A 19,885-nucleotide genomic window follows, 5' to 3' on the forward strand; every position below is an offset into this window, starting at 1 on the left:
TTTATTCCAAGTCTTCACTCACTTCCTGTCAGTTTTCTTGGGTGGGAGTATGAAGGCAGCTTGATCAGGCTTTAAGTCTTTGAATTGAAGATTGATGAAATTCAGAAATGCTGCTCTGGTCTCCTCCAGGTCATCCACATAAACCTGCTTATCTGCGATGGCAGTTTGCAGATCTTGAGCAGTCTTGTCCACAATAGCTTCCAGCTCTCGTGTCCTCTCCGTTAGAGCCGTCAGCTCTGCCTTGTATTTCTTTTCCACCATATTTAAGTTCTGCTGAGCAATTTTCTGCTCCTCCTTTTGTGTTTTCTCAATGTTGCAAGCTATGCTGCATGCCATCACTGCTTTCACCTTTTCCAGAATTTCATCCTTCTTTTGGTTGGCAACAGTCTTGGCATGCTGTGGTTGTAGCATAAAGTCCCTTGAGAGTCATCAAAAGAGAGTGATCATGGACAGTTACAAGGCCCAGGAACACCAGAACCTGATTTGAAAACAGACTGATTGACCTTGTGTGACAACTGACCTCTCAAGGATTGTGGCAGTTTGTGTGTTTAAATTTTGGTTCTTTCTTTTAGCCAGAACTTCACTGCTAGCTTTTCGATGGGCAATCTTCTCAACTGCCGCATGGATCTCCTGAGAATACCTCTCCTCATTATGCTTGCGCAGTTTCTCAATGTCAGACATTACCTTTCTTTTTACTCTCATGTCATATTCAGCCAAAGTCACCTGCATGATGACGGTTAAATCATCATGCACAGTTGGAAGAAGATGAAGAAAAACATTTGTTTTATGATCTATACTAAAAATAAGAAACAGTCAGTTGATCATCCTAAACATATCTTCCCTAATAAAAAATAGAAACCGATGGAAACCACAGTAGACTAGTTTTTATTAAAACGTATGATAATCTTGTGGACACTAAATTAGTTATTTTCATTTGCATATCTTGTAGATTGTAATTTTGAGTCTCAACCTACCTGTATATAAGCACATGCCTTTTCAGCTCTCTTTTTCAAGACCTCTCTCTCCTTCCTGGCAAATTTAATTGTCTGTAACACCATTTTCTCTATCTCCAGATCTGCCTGAACATTTTTGACATCTCAATAAGCGCAATACATTCTGACTGGGTAATGTTCTCATTAAGATAATGTTTACACCTGGAAGTTGGAAAGAATCAAACAGACGACTACATGTTTGGAACACATGTGCCATGTTGGCCTACTGTGTAATGTGAGTTTACCTTGGTCCAGGCTTCCTCTGTGGCAGCTTGAATACACTCATCCTTCTCTTTCTGAAATGTTGTGACGTAATACTGATGTATGCTTTCTCCTATATCTGTAATTTGGTAATTGAAGATTACTTTTCCATTCATTATTATAGCTTCGCAATATCCTCAATCTCATCGACATACATACCAACAATGTTGGAGTGCGTACTGAACTTTTTCAGGTTTATCATAGTGCCTTCATAGGATAGGAGAGCTCGCTGCGTCGGTTGTTGTTTTGTTGCGGGATGTTTATTGCATGGTTGTAGCACAGAGGATGGATTTCGTGATTGTCTTTTGGATCCCAATTTGGGCTGTTCGTGTTCTTTGAGTCGGTTCATTTCAAGGGCCAACAATCACAATTAACCGAATAATGCCTCGCCCCAAGGGGTAAGATCTTGTCTTACAAGCTACAACCTGACTATCAAACCTGAGGCTTAGCTTTCTTTAAATAATAAAATAAAGTTTACACTTTCAAGTTGCGTGCTACTAGCAAAAGCAGTTCTTTTGTGATGTCGTTTAGAACGCCACTTTCGCATTGACGCTATTTCCCATAACCCAACTTTACACATTCTCCAATAGTAAAAAGACAACAAAAAAAATTGACATGTTTTAATCATCCACTTACTTTCTTAAAACAAAAGTAATTTTCGCGCATATTATAATAATATTTAGATAGCCTACATCAGTCCCATTTAGAAGTCTTTCTCCTCATGTATCGGTCTCCTTCACTGTCGACGGCTTCATACAACTGTTGGTCGTTCTCTTTGATCGCGTGCAGGTAACCCAGATACCCCACGCACAAGGTGATTGTCACAAGCCCAAAAGCCATCATAGGTTTGTTCTGCAAAAACATAAGTGAAAGATTTAAATACATTTCACACAGCACTACTCACTTTTAATACACTTGCTGTTTACCAATCTAGTTCTGAGATTTAATGAGCCGTTACCGGTTTGATGAATAACTCAGGGTTGACAGCTCGGAAAAGCGTGGTTGTCTTCGCCCCTCTGAGTCCGGGGGTCTTGTAGCCTTCAGCAGCCTCCTTTCCACTTCCCGATTCTGGAGACGACATTTTCCAATGTCAGTCTTTCCAAACGTTCGATTTGAAAGTATTTAAAATCCTCAATAAAGATAGCAAAGAGTCTTTAAAGACATGCTGGACAATGTCGTATACATGAGCTAGGCTACTTTGCGTCGTGATGTCAAAGTCAAAACAATCAACAACTGTGAAAAGAATAACGGCTAAAACAGAGTATCTAAAGAATTATGGATAGCGCCACCCGATGGTTGGAGAAATAAAATAAATAAAGAAAGACAGACGCGTGAAAAATATTCAAAACAGAGTAGGCCTGTTGAAATAGTCAGCAACGTGTAAGAGCAAGCGATAGCTTTATATTAAAATAATAATATATTTGTTAATTTTATTATAACAAATACACTGAAGAGACGAAGTTCATGCCTTCAAATGTATTATTAACAGGCTACTTGCTGCGTCATTTAATAGGCCTACCTCAAATTCTCATTAAACTTGCATGACACGCCTCCATCACTTGGAATGATTCTATTTAACACATCGTTCTGTTCTTTCATCAAACACTAAACTGTTGACCTAGTCTTTTTGTTTAGTGTGTGTCCATAGTGACAACTTACCCTCCAACCGCTTGTTGGAAGTAAGGAAGCCTTTTGATTTTGAGGAAACAAACACCAAATTTGTTTTTCGCTATTTTAAATAGGGCTCAGATATTGCATCTCGATGTGAGTAAATCTTGTGCACACATCAAACAACAAATCATCGCAACAAATGTAATTTGATATCTTCATGAATATAATTATTTTCTGTAAACAGCCAGTCAACCTGTCCACCTGGTTGCAGAAGGTGTGGCAAGCTCTCTGCACCCACGGGCCCGGAGGTTTCGGCTATCAGGTGTTCCTAAAGATACAGAACCACTCTTTACCTTCTGTTCACAAAAAGAGAACAATAATCCGCTTTTCGATTGGTGAGTTTTCATCCTGCCTTTTCACATTGTTAAATTGGTTAAGATTTCAAGTTGTTTGTTGCGCCCAATTTTTAAATTGGACACGCACTTCATTCTTCCTTCCTTAAATCATTGGATATTTCACGGTTTTTGATGTAAAAGTAATCCTCGTAGAGAGAACATATATATTCGTTATAATAACTAAAAGACAAATGGTTGTCAGTGGGTGTGAAACGTCTCCGTCACAGAGAAGTAGGACTGTTAAATTATATATGGTTTACAGTTAATACTGCAGCCGTTACCAGAGCCAATGAAGGAAGGCTATATTGAGTGATAATTTCAACACCAGGAAATCACCGGGATGCAAATTGAATGGGGAAGCTACATTGCAGTTTGACTAACAAATGTTTGTTTTCTCTGTATAGCCTACATATTGCTATAATATAATAGGCCTACATGTTAGAAACGACTCACAAAGACAATGTTTTATGACTCATTTCCATGGCCTTGGCCGTATTCCCGCATTTACAGGTTTATTACGTCAAAGAAAAGATGAACTGGGGTTTTTTGGAAAACGTCCTGAGTGGGGTAAATAAGTACTCCACAGTCATTGGGCGGATCTGGCTCTCCGTTCTGTTCATCTTCCGCATCCTGGTGTATGTTGCTGCAGCAGAGCAGGTGTGGAAGGATGAGAACAAAGACTTTGTCTGCAACACTCACCAACCTGGTTGTGAGAACGTATGTTTCGACCACTTCTATCCCATCTCCCAGATAAGACTATGGGCACTCCAGCTCATCATGGTGTCGACTCCCTCTCTGTTAGTCGCTCTACATGTGGCCTACCGCGAGTACAGGGAGAGCAAGTATAAAAGGAAGCTATACGAGGATAAAGGGAGGATTGATGGAGGCCTACTGTGCACCTACATTGTCAGCCTCATCTTTAAGACAACTTTTGAGGTGGGGTCCCTATTGGCCTTCTACTTCCTGTACAGCGGCTTTGATGTTCCCCGTTTGCTCCGCTGCAGTGAGGACCCTTGTCCCAACACTGTGGACTGCTACATCTCCAAAGCAACCGAGAAAAAAGTATTTCTTTACATTATGGGCTGCACATCGATTCTGTGCATTGTATTGAATATTGCAGAAATGATGTACATTATATCTAAACACTGCTGGAAATGTTTCAGCAAACGATACATTCCTGTTGATGCGAATTACCGTTACCATTCAAATATCATTAATAACTCATCAACTCATCAAGTCCAGACTTTCCCAAATAAAGATATTCTGCAAAGTAAAGTCACTACTCAATGTCCACCAACCACAGCAGACGCATAAATTGTATTATCCGTTAATATTTGATGTTGGGACATCTACTGGGCTATATGCTTCTTTAAGACAGATTTTCATTTAATGTACATTAAAGACTACCATTCTATTTATCATTCCCACAAATTTCATTTTTTTATTTAAAGCCAACAATGTAATGACTGAATGTAATAAAACACTTACACAAAAACTTGTAATAAAGTTTCAGTTTATCTCAATTAACTTATCACTGCTGGTGGCAGTAAGTGCTTAAAAAATTAACTATACACACACACACACACACATTTGTCTATGCCTGGAAATTTACAAGGCATGTTTAACAAAATAAATCAGAAACTTTACTCACAACATCACATTCCATTAGTTTGAGGGACTACTTTGTTAAATCCTGTCCCATAGGGATACCATTTATTTTTTATTTTTAACATGGCAGCATGTGCCATGAGCTTTTTATCTAAGTTTCTAATTTGGTTTGCAGGAGGCAAAATGTGATGGGAAGCTTCATAAATACATACATGCTTAATTCATTAATTTATACCAAACTTTGTACATGTACTATAAAAAAAACAATATTTATAGATAAGGTTTAGACTATTAGGTTTATTGTCAAAAACAATTTCAATTAGTTAATTCAACAAACAGATTTACAAAAAAAAATGCAGCAAGTTTAAACCAGTCTAATCCTGAGTAACCATATTTAAAAACACATTCAGTCAGTCAGTCAGTCAGTCTTAATACTAACAATACCTATTTCTCTAAAATCACTGTTGGTCTCATTTCCTGAAGTTGCTTCAGTAGTATCTCAGCAACGTCCGAATAAGCGCCATCCACAATAATTTTCACTTTGTCAAGAGATGTCAGTTGTTGAGGGTTCCTGAAGTCAACGGAGGAATCTTTTGATTGCAGATATGCACTTGATTTTTTGCACAACACAGCGGCTTTTGGATGAATCTTCCTCTTAAGGGAATGTTCAGATTGGTTGGATTGCTCCAAAAACTTCAAGAAAGACATTTCAAATCCCATGGGCTTGAATGAAGTCAAGTCATCCTGTGTCAGAGCATTGCTCGATGATGAGTCGGAGCCATTATCCCCACCATACACCACACGGCTCCTTGTTGACCTCGACACCCTTTTCCGCTTCACTAGTTTGTCCAGGTGTAATTTTTGAGGGCGACCTCTTTTGCGTCTTATTGGTACAGGGCCATCTGAAACGACCTCGGAACTGTCATCGTTCAAAGGTTTGCTGTCGAACAGTCCGGGGTCCTCAGTTGTCCCCCTCTTACGCAGTACAGGTTTGGAGTATTCAAATTCACTTCCTTCTTGGCCGGTGTCTGCAGTGTCGTCGCTCTCTGACGCTTCAGATGAGTTCTCTGACTTCGAGTCATCACTCCTGACGGAGCGGTACCTCTGCCTGGGGGATTTCTTACAAAATATGAAATGGCTTCTCTGCTCCTCGAGATATCGCTCTGACAGGCCATGCCCCATGTAGTGCTTCATAATGCTACGCTCGGAATTCATGACACTATCACACCCCTTTATCATGCAGGGGTACTGCAAAGTGTATCTCTTGATGCACAGCGCTGATGCTTCCTCTTTCGTTTTCAAAGAGGGGTTTCCGTATTTAGTCCAGTGATTGTTTTTAGACTTATCGGATTTCTTCCTGTCACAACCTTTCTGATGGCTCTTTTTGTTGCTCTCGATGTTTTCTTTTCCATCGACTGATTTTGACATTTTCAAACGTTCTTCACTCTTTTGTTGATTCACCAGCTGCAGTTTGTAGATGTCGTTATGCTTCTTCATTGTGTGTCTCAGTAGGTTGGACCTTGTGGCATAGGCACGGTCGCAACCGTCAACGTCACATTTATACATCCCGTCCACAGGTTCCACTTTTGATAGCGCTCCCCTCTCATGTTCCTCTTTGACATGCCCAACGTACTTCCAAAAAGCAGTGAATGTTGCTGCACACCCTTGTTGGTCGCAACGGAACCTGCCAAGGTTGATGCTGGACATGAGAGACCCTGCCTTATCCAGGCTGAATTTGTGAAGTTGGAGGTAATGCTGCAAAAGGCATGGAACATCTTGAAACACTCTTGAACAGTCTCTTACTTGACACCTAAGTTCAGTGACCTGGGTGACCTCACTCTCTGGTTCCTCCAGCGATGATGATGACATCTCTGGGTCGTTTGTTTCATCCTGCCCCTCGTTCTGGTCATTTTCATTGTTTACTTCAAATGCCAATAGAGCAGACTGATGGACCGCCCTATAGTGGAGGATCAAATTGTGCTGAATCGTAAAGGCTGCAACACATCCTTGATGTACACAGCGATAGGGCCTGTATGGGCTGAAAGCATCATTTGCGTCTGGCTTCTTCTCTTTCATCTTCTTGGGAGTATCGACTTTAGGTTTTACAATTTTTTGTTTGTTGACCTTGTGTTTATCAACGGATAGGGGAATGCAGGTCTGAAGGGCATCTGATGTAGTCACTGACACTGAAGTTGTCATTTCTGGCAAACTGACTCCAGTTTGATTACTTGGTAAGTACTGGTTGGGCACTGTAGAAGATGGAATATATTGTCTATTTGACCATCTGTCACTCTCAGGACCTGTAGGTAAAGGTTGAGGAGTCATTACCGCACTCTGAGCATCCATCTGGTACCTAGACATTGTTGGTGATGAAGTCAGTTGCTGATTGTGTCTGGACAGGCTCTGTACTGATTGCATTCCAACAGAGTGAGTATTAGCATCATATCTTTGGTCAGATATATCAGTAGATAGTGACTGTACACAAGTATGTGACAAGTTCTCTTGTTTGGTCGCATCTTGGAGTGAATTCTGATGAGTCATAGTGTCCGTGATTGGACGATGTCCATTGGCAGCACTGAGAGTCTGAAAACAGGGGGAAGGGACTGCACTTACATTTGTCTGGTCCTGGTTATTCATAAATCCACCCGTGTTGCGCTTTGGGTTCAATTTAGAAACTTCCTCAGGTGACAATCGGTGAGCTGTCTGACAATGTGCCCTCAGGTTGGAGTTACGGGTAAATGTTTTACTGCACATTTGGCAGCTAAATGGGGCAAATTTCTCATGACTTTTCTTCATTGAATGAATCATCTCATCTGTGTAATTGTGAGTCTTGATAAGGTGTTTCAAAACGGCATCTTTTGTCATGGCCCTGTATGTACAGTTATCTTTCTCACAGGCAAATGGTTTCACAAAGCCGTCAGATACCTGTGTAACAGACACCTGTGTGACTTTCTCTTTTGAAACATTAGACTCATTTTCATGGGACATGTCATTGGTGCTTGGTTTCTGTGGGAAACATGGTTGAAGTTTGACACTAAACTCTCTGTCCAAGTCCAGCCTCTCCAATGCAGTCTGAATGTCCATCATCCAATGTTGTTGGTCTGTGGAAGATTGGGAGGGACCTAGATCAACATCATTCGCCAAAATAGTGGTAGGCGCAGGTGTTTCCTGGTGTTGGATGGCTGGCTCTCTGAAATTAGTGAAGCTCTGTGGATTTGGTGCCCCATGAATTTGGCCAGGATACACAGGGTTTGTTTTTTTGTTAACATCATGGACCTGCCCCACAGTGGTTACCTCAATCTTCTTTGTCGGCTGGTGGCTTTGATGGTCCCCAGAATAATGTGTAGCACTGGTAGCTTGATTTAATGACATACGACTCTTTGAGCAGTCGTTTGTGTTAGTGCTGGTTAAATTAACTGAACTGTTTCTTCTTTGAAAGTCTCCTGCTAAAATCTGTTCCCTCAGTTTTCTCTTGACATCCTGTTCGATGTTCTTTCTCTGTGTCTCAGGTGGTTTAAGACCTGTTGCCGGACTATTCTGTGGATCTGGTGGCATGATCTGGGTCATTGGGTTGGACATTAGATTCTGTGCCAAACTAGCCATCGCAGACAGCAGTCCATCATGTTTCTGCCCTTCTGAGTCATCATCAGAGATCCTCTTTGCTTCTCTCATCTTTGTGATTGTTTCAACTTTGAGTAAATTGTTCATCTGGTCTGAGGGCAAACTGCCAGGGGAACCACTAGATGGTTTCTCTGAAAGGATTTGGGAGAGGAGTGGGTCAGAGAAATCAGTCATTCCAAACATACCGTCACAGGACTGAAGAAAAGGATCCCTATAAGATTCATTCTCTGTCTTCTTTACGTTTGCAGTGTGATGTATGACAGAGATTTTCGGACCATGATCAGTACTTCCGTGGGGCCCACAAGGATTTTGTAATGGTTGTTGGGGAACTGCTAAATTATCAAAAAGATCAGGAATGTTTGTATTATCCATAAGGTGTTTCAGAATCTCATCATTTGGTTCATCCCCGACTCCATATGCTGACAAATTGGCGGGATGATAACTGATATTAGACAAACTTTTTGAATCTGCTGGAGTTCTTGTCACTGTCAGACTAGGCTTGTCTTGATAAACTCCAGAGGGGTTATACTGTACAGCTGGTGAAGGCTGGGCAGCATTAATAGATTGTTCTGAATTGAGAAGATCGAGAAACGAGGTAGGCAGGTCTGCGGTCAGGTCAGTCTCATCAAAGGCCTTACAGTGGGACCGCTTTGACAAATGTCCTCCCAGCGATTTAGGACTCAAAAATTCTCTGAAACACCTAGAGCAAATGTATTTCCCATCTTTAATAATAGCAGGCCATTTTGTTCTTTTGTTTTTCTTGACACTTTTAAGGTTCTCCGTATTATTTCCCAAACTGATTGTGCTGTCCTTAACCGCAGGTACGAGTTCTGGTTCTGTATAATTCAGTATCTCCGTCTTTATTTCTGGGGCAATGAAGTTTGTGCTGGATTTGATTTGTGTCTGTGAGGCATACAGAGATGTGGAACATCCCAACTGACTAGAACCCTTGAGACTCTCCACATAAGAGGCAGTGGGCTGCAGAGCATCATCCGTAGTTCCAAGCATAGGACATAATGGACGGCCATGGTTGAGCGTTCCACTGATAGCATCCATTTGTGGTACATGCATCCCTTGCTGTTTTGAGGGATATTCCTGGGAAGGGCAACTATTCTGGTTTTGTTTGTTTTCAGGGGTCGGATGCCATGATAAAGTCGATCCAACATTTGACTGCATTGGTGCAAATTGATTAGTGGTGTTTCCTAACTGAGAGAGTACAATGGGGTCCAGTATATTCTCCATTTGGTTGAAAAGAGCCTGGTTTTGAACTGATGAAGTCGGGTGGTTTGAGTTTGGGGTTATGCTTAGGTGTGGGTGTGACTGGATCACATTCTGCCTCTGAAATCCAGGTACTGGGTCTCCATTGACCTGATGGGTTTGGAGAATAGCAACAGGGTTTCCAACAAAGGGAATACACAGAGAGGCAGCGTTGGAAACCTTGTTAATTTGTTTAGAAAGTTTCCACTGCGCATAAAATTCTGGATGAACAGCTTTCATGTGCTTGGTAACACTTCTGTAAGAACTGTAATTCCGTGTACATGTTTCAAGCGCACATTCATGCCTCTGTTTCTCCACAGATGTTGGGGCAACAGACCCTGAACATAGAAACGGTGCCATTGTGCTCTTAGTGGGTGGAAGAGAGGCCACTGCTGGATGAAGTGTTGGAGTCATTGCAGATGCAGTGTAATGTGGGGTCAGGCTCGATGCCACAAGGTTATTAACAAGCATGTCTTGCTGACGTCCTTGTAACGATACTCCGCGGTCTGAATTATATTTGCTAGAACAACCATGTCCATCTTGGGGAAATGTTAATGCCTGGCCTTGCGGAACATTCGTGCATAGGCCATGTTGCATATTTTGATTAGTGCCTTGGTAGGAGGGGACCTGGGGGTACTGTGGTGTAGGTCTCATGCAGTCAAACGTAGAAGCTCCTGAATTGTCTATGTGCACATTTTGATTGGGATCAAGTGTGTGTGTAGACCGGATTACTGAATTATTTGAACAAGGGACCTGTTGAGATGGGTACTGACCTATGTCTGGTGGCTCACGTTTGACAATGTATTGCTCAGGGTTTTGTACAGGACCTTGAGAAAACATGCCCTCAATTGAGTGGTTCATCCTAACATTGTCTGGTGGTTGAAGAGGTGTCTCACTACCTGAGCTTATTACATTTCCTTTGCAGATCTCCTCTGAGAGGGTGGCCTGGTCTGAAAGCATCCGCTCCACTAGTGAATGAGGAGGGTTGGGGCTTGGTGGACTTTGAAGGTCTTGATCTGGGCATTCCTCCTCTTTTGCGACATGTTCCTCCTGGTGTGAATCCAACTGGGTCTGACAGTGGAACACCTTCCCACAGTCAGGGATCTGACAAGTGAACGTCTTGTAATGCTGTGCCTCGTGGTCATACAGCTTGTAAGCTTCACTGAAAGTCTTCCCACAGCTGGGAAACATGCATCTGGCCTTAAACATAACGTGTTCTTTTCTGTGGACAAGCAGTTCTGTGTTGGACAGAAAGCTGGCCCTGCAATTCAACTGAATGCAAATGTACGGCCTTACGCCGCAGTGCACCTGCAAATGATCGTTAAGGTGGGTGACATTGACAAACTGACGACGACAATACTGACAGATCACCTTCCTGTTCTGCATTTCCAAGAAGCGCTTTGCTTCATCATTATCCCCATGTGCTTTTACATGTGCAAGAAGATTCTTTAAAAACTTGAACCCCTTCCTGCAGTTGGCAACAGGACACATGTTTTCATCATTGCATTCCGTCTTGAAGTCTGAGACTTTGGCCTGAACGGTTTCGGGGAACTCACCATTTGTTTCTTGGGAATCACTATTTTCTTTTGTCCACAGCTGATTCTCTGTCTTGGCCTTTAAGGCTGCAATAACAGGAGCTGCTGTTTTTGGATTAGACAGTTTCTTACTTGTTTTCATCGCAGCTAGCCTTTCCTTACTTGACAGCTTAACATGAGATGCTACATGGGGTACTAGTGTTTCCTTACAAGTAAATGTCTCTGCACATATCGGACAGCTATACACTCCATCTTTGTAATGAGTCTGGGCATGACGAACAATCCTGTGACCGAGAAACTCCTTGTCACACAAAACACAGTACTGCATATACGCCTGCCAGTTTCTAAACCTGGCAGATATGAAACCTTTCTCTCTCAGTTTCTTCACTTCTCTGTTCTTTTGTCTCTTGTCGGTTATTTCCTTCAGTTCGTTTGTGGTGTCCACAAAGCAGTCCGTGACATCTCTGAAGTCCTCCTGGCCTTTGCTGGCATCCTCCTCCTCCTCAGGAGCCTCTGGGTTCTCACTATCGTTCAGCAGGTCGATCGACGACACGATGGAGGCCTCCTCGCCCATGAGATCAAGACACTGACGTTTCAGGGCCTTCCAGTCCCAGAACTCTGGATCGAAAGGCCACTGGGTCTTAAACACCAGCAGCAGCTCACACCGTAGAGAGTTGGGCACGGGTAGATTGTCTTCCTCCAGCTTCTGGTCAGGTTCATTATAGAGTGTCTCCACAGCATAGTAGGAGTCCACTGTTGGTTCCAGGAGAAACTCGGTGAGCTGGCAGGCACGCTTGACCTCAAGGTCAGTCGGTAACAAACACGAGATCGTTTTACAGATAGTGGCCTTGGTGCTCCCGTCACTGGATTCCATCTGCAGTGCTCTTATGCACATCTCAATACACACTGGCAGGCCTACAGTGTCCATCTGTAAAAGAGAGAAAGGAACACAAAGGAGGGTGTGGACAGGGTTATGTGGGAGATGGTGAGCGCAATCAACTGATTTTAAGAATGAGTGTTTTGTTAAAGTGAATGTCATTAACTCACCTCTGACTGAATGACCTTGATGAAGAAGAGGATGTGGTAAACTGTTTTAGACAGCAAGGACATCTGGCGACATCTATCCAGAAAGGTCTGCTCTGACTCCTCTAGACGCTTCAGCAGTTTGCTCCAAAACAGAGTGAGCTCCCTGGAGATGGAGGGGGAGAAATATGTTATTCACACATTCCAATGTCAAAATTAACCAAAAAAACCCTTAGTGCGTATCCGTGGTTACCAGGCACAATAACTGTCTCCTTGCAGTAGCTGGCGGGTCAGGAAGGCAGTGCATAAACTGAAGGCTCCCGTTTCATTCCCCTCTGACTCAAGATTGCAGATCATCTCCAAAGAATCACGGCAATCCACCTTAGACAGCTGAACAACAAACTCGGCATTAGTACAGGCTCAAGTCACCATGACTACTTGTAATGTAGTAGACTGCCCTCTGCTGGCAGAAGTTCTCACTACCATGAAACAGAAACCTACTGAAACCTTTATTTAATGATGCCTAGAGATGATTTCAGTTTACCTCTTCCATCAACTGTTCCTGTTCTGAGACGGCACACAAACAAATAAGGTGCATCTGCTTAAAATGTCCTTTTCCTTCAAACTCCGGATACTCTGTGCATGCCTTGGCTAGATGCAGGGCCTTCTCCTCCTGCTTCTCCTTAAACAGATGCTTCATCCTCATCAGCAGCAGTTGAGGCCCCTCCAGGGCCAAAAACTCATGAACTGTACAAGAGGAGAGTCATCCACCAGATTAAAAATGTTGTTGTTACGTCACGATCAAAACAGTCCAGTCTGGTTCCAGACCAGGACTGACCCCCTCACCTTGGTCTGGGTGTGGAGAGCCGTGGGACACCAGGCTGTGCAGAGTGCTGTTAGTCCAGACCCCGGTCCCCTGGACCAGGCCGCACAGCAGCGACAGCTGTGGAATCCCATTCTCCTGCAACTGGGAGTGTGACGACTGCAAAGAAAAACATCAACCCGACAGATAAGAGCGGGAAATATAATATCCCAGTTCAGGACACAGACAAACATGGAGGGATGAGCATTCCCCTCCAGCGAGACGGTGCCCTTTACCTGTACAGATGACTTGAACTCCTTCCACAAGGTATCTGGGATCTCGTTTGGTAGTGAGAGCAAGAGTTCCACACAGCTTCTGCACAAAGCAATGGAAACCCAAAAGAGGAAAACCAAACATGATTTAATCAAGACAGCGCTGCATGACATGCAATGCAAGCGAGCAACCTAATTGCTGGTGCCTGGTAGCGTAAATTTCCTTTGATTGTTTAAGTACTTTAAACGGTACAAGTTATGATGGAAGTTAACACAATAAACACACATTTATGTACAGCAAATCAGTGTAATAAGTAGACTATAATTGTCCTGACATTTTTATGATTTGATGTTTATATCTCAAGGGTATTTGAGTGTAAATTGAGGAAGCAAAATAGTAAACAACAATCACAAGCATCCCCTTCATTAGGACTCACAGCGAGAGCCTTTCCAGTACAAGGGGAACATTTTCACACTGGGTGGAGAGGCAGGGAGAAGCTTCAGCATAGCTCAGCAGGGCCACTCTGTAAACCTCCACCAAGGGCAACGGATCCTCCTCCACCTTCCAGCGGCCAGCATACTCCACCAGTGTCTGCAGACAGAGATAGAAGGAGGTTACCTACGCACAGTGAGTCTGTTCTCCTAATTAAGCACTGATAACATTCAGCAAGAAACCAAAATACTGTTTTTGTAGATATCATGCTGCGTCTTTAACGTGCAGCGTAAAAACAAATCATTCCGAAACTTGCTGCTTTCTTGTGTTTAAATTCAGGCTGTGCTTGTCAGATAAGCCCACAGGACAAATAGATGACTGAGGAGAGGTAGTCATTTCATAAGGTTCACTATATTTTCAAGGCCCATCTTTCCATTGTCCTAAAAAACAACACATTTCCACCAAAGTTGGGAGAGAGGGAGCTTTGCAACAGCGTAAAGAAACCAGACAAGGTGAGACCCAGGAGAGCTAGATACGCCTGAGGAAGAAGGATCTTCACAAGAGTACAAAACTAGGCCTAGCAGAAGTTCTGCCGCTGGGAGAAATACAGCCATAGTGAGATGATAAATACATGTACTTTCATCTTCTAAGAACAAACACAAACCGATTTCTCTGTAAAGCGAGGGGGGGGGGGAAACCATGTGTTTTTCATACAATAGAAGAGAGTGTCCAAAGAAAGTCTTAGCCTACATTGTAAGATAATTCAACAAAGCTGCATATCTGTCTTCTGTACCATGGCGTCCGAACAATAATGGTGTGTAGACTGTGCTAATGTTTCACTGCATGGCTGGCTGCCTTCAGTCTCGGGAGGCTTGCAGACAGGAGCCTAGAAGGGCCTATAGTCTTGCTAGGTATGCAAGGTTATGGAGAGTTCATTTCAAGGTCCTGGAGAGTTCAGACAAGGACTGCCCCATGTTCTGCTCTTCAAGAAACACTGTATGCTAGAACGTAACCCCATAAAACCCAGAGAACAAAATACATGTTGAGGACAAAAGCTGTCGAAAAGATCAAGTTTTTCAACTTCATCCCTGCAGCAGATTCGTAAACACATACTTGTAAGCAGAGGCAAGAGTCAAACCTCCAAATAAAGAGAAGTTTCATTCTCAAATAATGAGATGTAAACATTCTGTGAAGACTTGATACTCGACAATCACCCGATATACAGCCCACAGGGTACCATCCACTTAGCTTTCAGGTTAAAATAACAAAATAACGTACCAAACGATGCTAATCAAGAGCTGAACACAATACCAGCTCCATTGACGATATTTCTAATAAGGCGTTCATTAGAAGGTCTAGTGTTAGACTTAATTAGCAAGGTCTGCCAGGATATCCACCTGCAGGGGAGGAGAGAGAGGGTGAACTGAGCCATGCACAGACACATCCATTATCTCAGCAGGTGGCCTCCCGATGACATCAGACTCATCTTCCCATCATGCATCTGCCCATAACCTTCAACTACAGACGAAACAAAGAAACAATATCCTTCACATCCAGTGCTGGGAAATCTTCACAATGGAGGCTGCTGTTATGATTAACAGAAAACAACAGCAGCATTTTATTTAGTCTGCCCATCCTTCATCTCGCTCTCTCTGACTCCTCTCCATTTTCCTCTGCAGGTGTTCATGACAGCCCCCCCCCCCCCACCCCCCCCTCCCAGCCCCCCCCCCCCACCCCCAGGAACCTACGGCAGTTGAAAAATATACACAAACCACTCGTGTACACCTGGCTGCAAAAAGTGCTATTCATAGCAGAAACACACAAGTGTGCTTGTAATCCACCAGATAACCAGAGGACCATATCTTAGCTGCCAGACATGGATAATGTCAGAGGTCATGTAATTAATTTCAAAGGAAGCTGCCATCTGTCCGTTAGTCAGCTGTGGCTTCCATGCAGTACAATACAGCCTTTATATAGCGCAATCAGACCCCCACCAATCAAAAAGCTTGAACGGCTATGAAGTCAAACACAGTGTCATTGTAAAAAGCTATCTTCTGACTGTATGTTAAAGTGAGTGATCAGTTCTTGAACAAATCCACAATGTTGTCTGTTGACCTTCTAATTGGGACAAGATACAAGGGTAAACTGAACCTACAAGACATTGCTGACAAATGAAAATCTGGACCAAACAGCTCTGCTGGTTGGGTTAAGAGAAGAGAGAAACGCCCATCTTTGGTTTCCTGCAGTTTGCACTGCAAACTGCTACAAGAAAACAACACACAGGACTTTGCTCCCAGCACACATTAGAATCCTATTCACTGTTCTGTAGTTGATCCAGGCCTAATTAGACAAAGAAAGAAGGAAGGGGAGGATGCCCAGACGGACCCAGTGGAGCATGCATATTCATCAGGTTCCACCACTCAACCTGGGGCAACAGAGTCTCAACACTCTCCAGACAGAAGACTCCCACAGCAACATCCTGGACATGGGACACTACTGTGCAGGACGGCTGGCTTGCAGCTCATAACACCACAGATGCACACACACAGATACACACACGCACGCACACACACACACTGATGCACACACACAGATATACACACACACACAGATACACACACACACACACACACACACACACACACAGATACATACACATCATTCAGTCGGTCGGGAAAAGCTGTGTTGTTCTCAGTGTGTGTAGGATCCCACTAGGCCTGTAGGGGATTAGGCATCCTTTAAGCATCCATTCACTGATATCCACACTAAGTGTAGAAAGTAGCAAACACAGGCTGCTTCTCCACTGAGAGAGAAACTAATCTGGAAATGAACACTGCAATGTTACATTTCCAAAAGAGAACATTTGAAATAAATACAATTTAAAGACACACATGGAGGCTTAGATTGAGATAGACTGTTCCTCCCACACAGCACAAAGACAGTCACTGCCTCCAGTCAAAGATGTGTGTGAAACACGCTTTATATTCTACTGCTACAGAGGCTGAAACACCAACCACTGGACGATCTGATCCTGTCCTTTCAGATAGAAATCAAAAACAAGTTCAACTGTCACCATTTTCCAAAATAAGAGAAGCAAAAAACCTTGGTCAAGTAGTGCAGTTCTGAATCAGGAGCAGATCATAGGTCTAAATTTAATCCTAATGCTGCCATAAAACCAAACACAAAAGTGACCTCAAATCAGAGGCCAATCCATCATAAATACATTCAGGGATGCATAGTCCACGTTTACAGCTACCCCATAATAAAACTCACGCACGACCCTGACTATCTGAATAGGCAGTCTAGACTGCATTTCATATGTGTAGGCCTACCTATAACTGTGCAAACGAGTAATTAACGTTTCTGACCAAATTTGATTCCATGCATTTCATTGTTTATGACTGCACTGCAGTACTGCATCAAGTTGATGTTAGCCACAGCTACCAAAATCACCTCGTCTGCTGCGTAAGACAAGACTGGCAATTTCCATAGATCCACCCCACAGCCGAATGTATTACTAGCTTGTTGAGTCATGACACACCTTACAAGATGTCAATATGATATGGTAGGAAGCATAGCTAGTTGACATGATTTAGCCTGAAGCAAAGCTAGCTAGCCAGCTACCTATCAAGCTGATCACAGTGTCCCATCATTTGCTACGTTAACTAAATCAACACAGTTACTTTCACTTTGAATTTTATGAACCGTACCCGCGGCTTTCCAGTCGTGGTTCTTTTGGTACCATTGGTAAAGATTCTTAGAAAGCTAGCTCTCCACTGGTAAGCAATGGTTTGCTGTTGCAAAGCAATGGCTCAGTATGGTGTTAGCTTAGCTAGCCTTTTTCTATTGGGAATGGCCAGGACGCACAGTCAGAAATAATTCTAGTAAACGCTTGACAAACCTGACAAAATTCTTGGCAATACTGAGAAGAAGACTGTTCTCCAGAGTCCGCGCAGTCCTTTAGCACTACAGCTAATTCTTGCAGTCGTTCCCGGAGTGACACTATCGTTGTACTGGTGTCGCTCCGTGCGCAACGGTCCTGTTCGGCCTCTTCGTCCGCCATCTTCACATCCAACTCCAGCGCGTACCACTAAAGCGTACGCGAACAGCGTGGGACACAATTTTACGCACTGACGCAGTAAACAATGCCCTCTACTGTTAGAAAATGATTTTGATTGCATTGACCTGAGCGCATTACTAACGTATGAGAAAGAAAATAACAATAATTTCAAATTCCTATTGATTCCGTCTGATTAGATACGAGCGAACTTACCTTTAAACAGCAACAACGTTTCTTTAATCGTTATCCTTAATGAGGATGTATTGATTGTGTTTTCATTTGGTTAATTTGTTTTGGTAATGTATAATCTGTTTAGTCCTATAAACCAACTGTAAATGTCAAAGACGGATGAGGTCTGTACAGCCTATTCTACAGTGGAAGGTGGAAGTCATCTCTAAAGACTTGAATAAAACGGGCGGGTAAAACAGTTTTGTTGATAAGACTTTTATTTAGAAAAGCACATCACACAAGTAACATGGACAAATGCAACACACTGCATGTAAATATTTCTGCATACATTCCCTAACGGATAGCATTTTCAACTTGGACTGGCTAAACATGCTCTTTCCGTCTGAAAAGCTTCTTAAACGCCAAATTAAAATCATCGTTAAAGCTAGTGTACAGGAGGGGGTTGATGAGCGAGTTGATATAGCCCAGCCAGGTTAGGAAATCAGAGACTTGCGGAGATGGATTTACAAGTCTTAGTCCCACAAGAAGCTCCTTGATAAAGAAAGGCAGCCAGCAAATTATAAAAGCCCCGAGGATAAGTCCAAGGATGCGTGCAGCCTTTCTCTCACGGGAGGTACATATCTGATTCCTCTCATCCATCCCCTCCAAATCTGCCTCAAAGGAAGGGATGCGTATAGTGACATTGAGCCTGTCAAACTCCAGAGGGTTGTCTGAAGTGGACAGGTCGGACACACAGAGCGTGTGCGCCACGCGGCAGTGGTTGAGAGAATTCTGGCTGTCCACGCTCCGGTTACTCAGGTGACGGGAGGAGCCTCGTTTCTGGTACAGAGTCTTGGCAGCACTGTAGATCCTATAGTAGAGGATGAGTATGAGAGTCATGGGAATGTAAAAGGCCCCAAAGGTGGAGTAGATGGTGTAGCCCTTGTGGTCGTGCTCGATGATGCACTGTTTGGGGCCTTGGCTGCCAGGCCTGTGCCTCCAGAAGAGGGGAGGGATGGAGATGGAGATGGAGATCACCCAGACGACGGCTACCATGACGGCCGAGCGGCGTGCCGACCTCTTGCGGGCGTATTCGATGGCTTTAGTGATGGCCCAGTAGCGGTCCAGCGCTATGACGCAGAGGTGCAGGATTGAGCAGGTGCAGCAGGTCATATCCACGCTAAGCCACGCCTCACACACCACCTGGCCCAATGACCACGTCTCTGTGGAGATGTAGAGGATGCTGATTGGCATGACCAGGACAGCAACCAGGAAGTCAGTGACAGCCAGGGAGCAGATGAGGTAGTTTGCAGGCAAGTGGAGCTTCTTGGTGGTGCAGATGGCGATAATAACAGCAATGTTGACAAGCGCAGTGAGTAGGGTGAAGAGCCCCAGGAGTACGACCAAAACAACCATTCTGTCTGAGAAGACAGCGGCCTGCAGAGCGCTAGGCGGCGTCCCTGTGCAGTTAGTGATGTTGGGGGCCGTGGAGCTTTCCCCTTGGTACCTCTCCATCTCCATCCCTGGGCAGAGCCCGATGTCCACTTGGGGATAGAAACTCTCTCTCACCCAGGGAGATATTGACCTCAGTCAGTAGTCATCCTGAAACAGACGACAAGGAAAGAGACCAGTTATTATTAAATATTCAGGCTGACAACTGAAAAGGCACACAAAAACTATTTGTTTGTCAGTATCGCATTTTCGAAAGCATTTGTAGATGACGTACAGTTACACCTGTTCTGTAACTGTCCTTGCTATCTACTGTAACAAAAAAAGAGTTTTACTAAGAAGAGAATAGTTGTTTGATAAAGGTGTGGAGGGGCAGTCATGTTTATGGAGGGTTGAAA

The 19,885-nt window shown here is 43.5% G+C and overlaps 5 protein-coding genes across 6 annotated transcripts; 1 reads left to right on the forward strand and 4 right to left on the reverse strand.

Moving 5' to 3' along the window:
* Position 1: 1 nt before the first annotated feature.
* LOC146287500 (uncharacterized protein C6orf163 homolog) lies at positions 2 to 1,721 on the reverse strand. Of its 2 annotated transcripts, XM_084700260.1 has the most exons (5): positions 1,413 to 1,721; positions 1,238 to 1,332; positions 975 to 1,079; positions 521 to 723; positions 2 to 418 (listed from the first exon to the last, which is right to left on the reverse strand). In XM_084700260.1, the coding sequence occupies exons 1-5, from the start codon at positions 1,600 to 1,602 to the stop codon at positions 19 to 21; spliced, it is 993 nt and encodes a 330-aa protein (XP_084556386.1). In that variant the 5' UTR covers positions 1,603 to 1,721; the 3' UTR covers positions 2 to 18. The 2 variants fall into 2 exon arrangements, with proteins under 2 accessions (XP_084556386.1, XP_084556387.1); XM_084700261.1 differs by lacking the exon at positions 1,413 to 1,721 and having other exon boundaries at positions 1,238 to 1,369.
* A 137-nt stretch (positions 1,722 to 1,858) lies between these two features.
* smim8 (small integral membrane protein 8) lies at positions 1,859 to 2,481 on the reverse strand. Its single transcript, XM_084700262.1, has 2 exons — positions 2,212 to 2,481; positions 1,859 to 2,105 (listed from the first exon to the last, which is right to left on the reverse strand). Exons 1-2 carry the CDS (start codon positions 2,332 to 2,334, stop codon positions 1,947 to 1,949), a joined length of 282 nt encoding a protein of 93 aa, XP_084556388.1. The 5' UTR covers positions 2,335 to 2,481; the 3' UTR covers positions 1,859 to 1,946.
* A 422-nt stretch (positions 2,482 to 2,903) lies between these two features.
* On the forward strand, positions 2,904 to 4,744 carry gjb7 (gap junction protein beta 7). Its single transcript, XM_084699516.1, has 3 exons — positions 2,904 to 3,017; positions 3,109 to 3,259; positions 3,770 to 4,744. The coding sequence occupies exon 3, from the start codon at positions 3,791 to 3,793 to the stop codon at positions 4,571 to 4,573; it is 783 nt and encodes a 260-aa protein (XP_084555642.1). The 5' UTR covers positions 2,904 to 3,017; positions 3,109 to 3,259; positions 3,770 to 3,790; the 3' UTR covers positions 4,574 to 4,744.
* Positions 4,745 to 5,144: 400 nt separating this feature from the next.
* On the reverse strand, positions 5,145 to 17,878 carry znf292b (zinc finger protein 292b). Its single transcript, XM_084699515.1, has 8 exons — positions 17,712 to 17,878; positions 13,815 to 13,969; positions 13,402 to 13,480; positions 13,150 to 13,285; positions 12,848 to 13,050; positions 12,557 to 12,693; positions 12,328 to 12,469; positions 5,145 to 12,208 (listed from the first exon to the last, which is right to left on the reverse strand). Exons 1-8 carry the CDS (start codon positions 17,871 to 17,873, stop codon positions 5,312 to 5,314), a joined length of 7,911 nt encoding a protein of 2,636 aa, XP_084555641.1. The 5' UTR covers positions 17,874 to 17,878; the 3' UTR covers positions 5,145 to 5,311.
* Positions 17,879 to 18,422: 544 nt separating this feature from the next.
* Positions 18,423 to 19,559, reverse strand: htr1e (5-hydroxytryptamine receptor 1E). Its single transcript, XM_084700294.1, has one exon. The coding sequence runs from the start codon at positions 19,557 to 19,559 to the stop codon at positions 18,423 to 18,425; it is 1,137 nt and encodes a 378-aa protein (XP_084556420.1).
* Between the last annotated feature and the right edge of the window lie 326 nt (positions 19,560 to 19,885).

The sequence above is a fragment of the Hypomesus nipponensis genome, chromosome 6 (assembly GCF_054491055.1).
Source record: "Hypomesus nipponensis isolate SF chromosome 6, ASM5449105v1, whole genome shotgun sequence".
Lineage (NCBI taxonomy): Eukaryota > Metazoa > Chordata > Actinopteri > Osmeriformes > Osmeridae > Hypomesus > Hypomesus nipponensis.